This window comes from Pteropus vampyrus, unplaced genomic scaffold (assembly GCF_000151845.1).
Source record: "Pteropus vampyrus isolate Shadow unplaced genomic scaffold, Pvam_2.0 Scaffold259, whole genome shotgun sequence".
NCBI lineage: Eukaryota > Metazoa > Chordata > Mammalia > Chiroptera > Pteropodidae > Pteropus > Pteropus vampyrus.
Genome location: NW_011889040.1, coordinates 1479462 through 1484028, shown reverse-complemented (window position 1 = coordinate 1484028; position 4567 = coordinate 1479462). Strand labels below are relative to the sequence as shown.

Here is a 4567-nt window from a genome sequence, read left to right as displayed (position 1 = left end):
GAACTTCGGCGAAAACTAAGTGAGTCAATTAATGAAGCTGCAAGAGTTACCTGTTGATGCTCCAATGGCCCCAATGAGTATGGCTGGTAGAGCCATCACAAGGCATCCAAAAGCTGCCAGGAAGGATAGCACCTGAGCATAAGTGGCTGAGGATGAAGAGAGGACCCTCTGGAAGTAGGCTTGCCATGGGATTCCACCCAGCATCTGCATGGGACCCACAAGGACTCAGAATAAATTGGAAACAAATAGCATATATTAGGTACTTTTTAAATGAGATTTTTTTACAATCACATTCAGAAGTGTAGAAAATGGTCCTACATGCCACATATCTCAATAGCTATTGTTATATTATTGCCATATTTTAAATTGTGCAGAATCTCCCCAAGTTCTTTGTAATTACATAGGACATTTTTTTTCCCTTAATTTACCTACTTTAAGCTGCATTACAATTACCCAGATACCTGGTGTTCTCATCTGGAAGTCCTAACCATCACAAAAATGTCTCAGAAAAATTAAGATTTTGAAAGTGTGGAGTTTCATGTGAATCAATACAACCCAATGACTATTTCTGCACTCTAAGTATGTGCCAGGCCATGTAATAGCTGTCAGAGTACAAAGATAAGGAATGGTTCTTGCTCTGGTGTTCACTGTGCACTGGGAGAGTCAATGTATTATAGTGTTGTCCAAAATGGCATGTGCAGACTGCTCAATATCATAGAGAATAAAAAGAATATTAGAAATTTTATTTATGCTCATTTTTACCTCATACCTGAATGTTATATTGTTGTTTTTATTAAATTATTTGCATAATGCATTAGTATAGTAAATATAAACAATTTTTAATTACATGTACATATATTGAAGGTATGCTTAAAATTCATATTGAGACTATACAATCAAAAAAGTTTGGAGACACTGAACTGTAATGTAATTTATTGCATCCTATGAAGGGGTACATATAGAAACAAAAGTAAAAAGCAATTACTTATTTTGGTGTAACAGAGGGTGGTGAAAAGGTATCAAGAAGGACAACTGCCTAGTAATCAGGAAAACCTACAGAAACGACATTTTGAATCATTCCTTAAGTACTGAAAGGGTATCACTAGATGGAGGCAAAGAGAGAAGAGAGTACCTGGGAGATAATCCGATAGAAAGAAAGAGAAAAAAACAAATGAGACAGCTATGAGACCACTGTGTATTTGGTATAACTAGAAGTCAGGGTGTGTGGAAATGGCTAGAGAGGAGGCTGGGAAAATACCTTCCCTTGATTACTGCCACATTCCCCTGACTTGAATAGAGTTGGTGATAAATATACATACACACACACACATACATACACATACACACATATGCACACATATATATTATGTGAATGAGTGAATTGATGAATGAGCTTCCCGTATCACAATGTATGGAAGTTGATTCTTTAATTGCCTGTCTCTCTAACTGGGTTCTGAATTCTGGGATATCTATCTTGCTTATATTATCACATCTGTGACAATCAGAGTGTCTGGCACATATTGTTTCCAGAACAATATTCTTCTTATAAAAGCTATCGTACATGTTTAAAAGAAAAAAAGCAGAAATTCTAAAATTCATTATCCCATGCCTCAAGCCTATATTTTTCCCAAACTTCCTTTTGTTTCACAACTTGTAAATCAATATATCATTAACCTCTTCCATGTCAATGAACATGAATAATATCAATGAGTATATGAATCAATATCTAATAATTTGCATACCAATCTCCCTGGACAGTTAGGTCATTATAAGTTTATAAGTAGGGTAAAATTTGATCTCTACTGACAAATAGATGCTCTGATAGAAAGGGAAAAAATGAGCTTGAAGGAGTGAGATGTGCGTGGACTGCCTTCAGGCAGGCCAGGGAGGGGCTATCACAATACTCTGGATGAGGAAAGCTGTCAGCCTAATCTAGTGCTAATATAGAGACAGTGGGTAGGTTCAGGGTAGGATTGAAAAATACGTTGAAGATATCATGACCAGGACGTGATAATTGAGAGGTCATGATGAGAGATAACTGGAAGATCAAAGACCAAATATTGCTGAAACATTTTAAGTCTTATTCTATAATTTATTTATTTATTCATTCATTCAATATCTATTATGTTAACTTATTTTACAATTTGAAGAATGAACATGACTTAGTCATATAATTTTTTGAGCTAGAAGAAACTTTAGCTATCATTAGATACAATGCTTTATTTTGAAGATTAATAAGTCTGAGGACTCGTGTGATTTAGGAGAAAAATCTTTGGGATCTTCATTCTTTGTTTCAATCTCTTGCTCAGACAATGGTGTGATATCTACAAATTGCCTAACTTTTCTGAGTCTCATTGTCTCCTCCACATATCCATAAATATACCTGCCATACAGTTATAATTATATATATGTAATATTTAATCTCTTTCTCCACTGAATTCATAATTATAAACCATTCAAGACAAATTGTGGCCAATGCATTTCTTAACAGTCCTTGGGAAAGAAGCCCCCTGTGCCAACACAGGACACATTTGGTTTTATGTTTTCCTGCCTTATTACCAGGAAATTCTTTAGTGAAAGGCACATCTAATTTTAGTGCTAAAGCTCAGTAAAGTGCCACAAACCCAAAGTGAAATCACAAAATATTGTGAACCCTCTAAAGAGGAAACAAAAATAAACAATTTCTCTTTATTTTTCATAAAAAATAATCGATTTCTTACTTTAAAATCAAAAACAGTGTTTTATTGTTATACGTAGTACCCCTAATTAACAAAATCGCAAAATCTGGAATTCCTTTGGTACTCCTTCCTTCAACCTGTGATCTGCCTCTATTTCTTCTGTTCCCACTTCTCACTGCCAGTATCTTTCCTCCAAAGTTCTGCACATTCCCAAGCTGCCTCTGACTGCCCAAGTGTTCTTTCCTGAGGACTCCCTTCACAACTTATCTTATACACTTAAAGCCTCTGACACCACTAATTTACTTACAGACTGAAGGCGTTACTCATTTCGGAAGTTGGTTTTTAATGCCTTAATTCAAAATACAAATTAGAACCTTTAGATGGCTTTGTTCTAAGATTGGGAGAGGTATCTTGGTGTAGGGCATGGTGTTCCTTCATGTATTATACAATAGAAATTCGAACACATCACACATAACCTCATGGAAGTTATCTTTTTAAGGCCTCCCTTGATCTCCACTTTGATACAAGTCAGTTATCATAGTCTGCAAGTGTCTCCGTCCTCCCAATAGAAAGTAGTCAATTCAGAAATGGACATGAGTCAGCAGGTAAATTTTACATATAAACATTAAAATCTTGAAAATGCATTTGATTTTAGGAAAAATTGGACTGTATTCTTCAAGTAATACATCACTTACCAACAACAGAAAACTATCGAGCCACGTGTAGACTTCATATGATTCAATGGTCCCCAGCCAAGGCTCTTGGTATTTGGCATGCACGGCAGTAAACCCAATGTCTGTAACTGCAGGATGTGACAGTGCAAAAGGGACGCTGATCCACTGTAACCAAAGAGTGACATTAGAGTATTAGGCAATGATTTTTAACTGTTTAATATACATAAGATTTAGGCATCTCGTTTTTATTCCTCTCATAGACCACATAGCTCAGTAGTTCCTCTTGTTTAGGAAGACAAGAACCTGGAATCATGTTCTCTGTGGGATGTCATAAAATACTGATTTAGAAAAGTTACAACAACATATTGTCTATTTCTGTGTTTAGCAATGTTTATACCAATCATATCAACTATAGGAGCAGTCATCAGAAAACTATAGGAAAAAAACATTAATTTGAGAACATTATATATATTTATAGATAAACTTTTTGTTTTCGTTAAATTAAAAAAAAAAGATATCCATTCACTAAAGCAACAAAGAAAAATTTGATTGAGGAATGAAACAAATCTTCAAGGGTGAACTCAGTACAAATAGGTAGAAGAAGAAGGAAGTGAAGAGACAGATAGTCTAGGTTAAGCAAGACAAAGAGTAGAATATATGTTTTTTTTGTGTGTGTGTGTGTGTGTGTGTATGCATGCGTGTGCATGCACATGTGTACACATCTATTGAGTGAGAAGGTGTGCTTGTATGGTAGTGGCTTAGGGAAACAGGAGAGATAAAGATAGATATGTGGAGAGAGCTTCAAATTGTAGGCTAAGAGATTTGTATTTTGTTTTATAGGCAACTAGAAGCTCAAGGAATTTCTTCTGAACTTTAAAAAGATTTTAGTAGAATTTCTTCTTCATTTTAGTATCATAGATGTGATTAGTGAGTATAGAAAAAAGGGAGGAGTCGGGAAGAGCAGAAGGTAGCACTATATAACCCAGATAAAGGCCTGAAGTGAAGTAATGATATTGGACATGGAAAAATATTGGTACTAAATAGGATTATGAGGAGAGATTCAATAGCCTTTAGATTACAATAAGAAGAAAGGGGTCAGAGAGAAGAAAAACTAAAATATCAACCTCAAGTTTACAGTTGTTGAGCTCCAATGATGATGAGAAAATGGACAGAATTAGAGAATTTGAGAATAGGAAATGGTTTATAGTACAAGAC

At 35.2% G+C, this 4567-nt stretch overlaps 1 protein-coding gene across 1 annotated transcript in view; it reads right to left on the bottom strand.

The window, feature by feature from the left end:
- SLC5A7 (solute carrier family 5 member 7) overlaps positions 1-4567 on the bottom strand; it is a 22945-nt gene that overhangs the window by 5157 nt on the left and 13221 nt on the right. The window contains exon 6 of the mRNA XM_011374995.1: positions 51-204. Within this exon, the coding sequence (XP_011373297.1) occupies positions 51-204 (154 nt within the window). The remainder of the gene's footprint in view (positions 1-50; positions 205-4567) is intronic.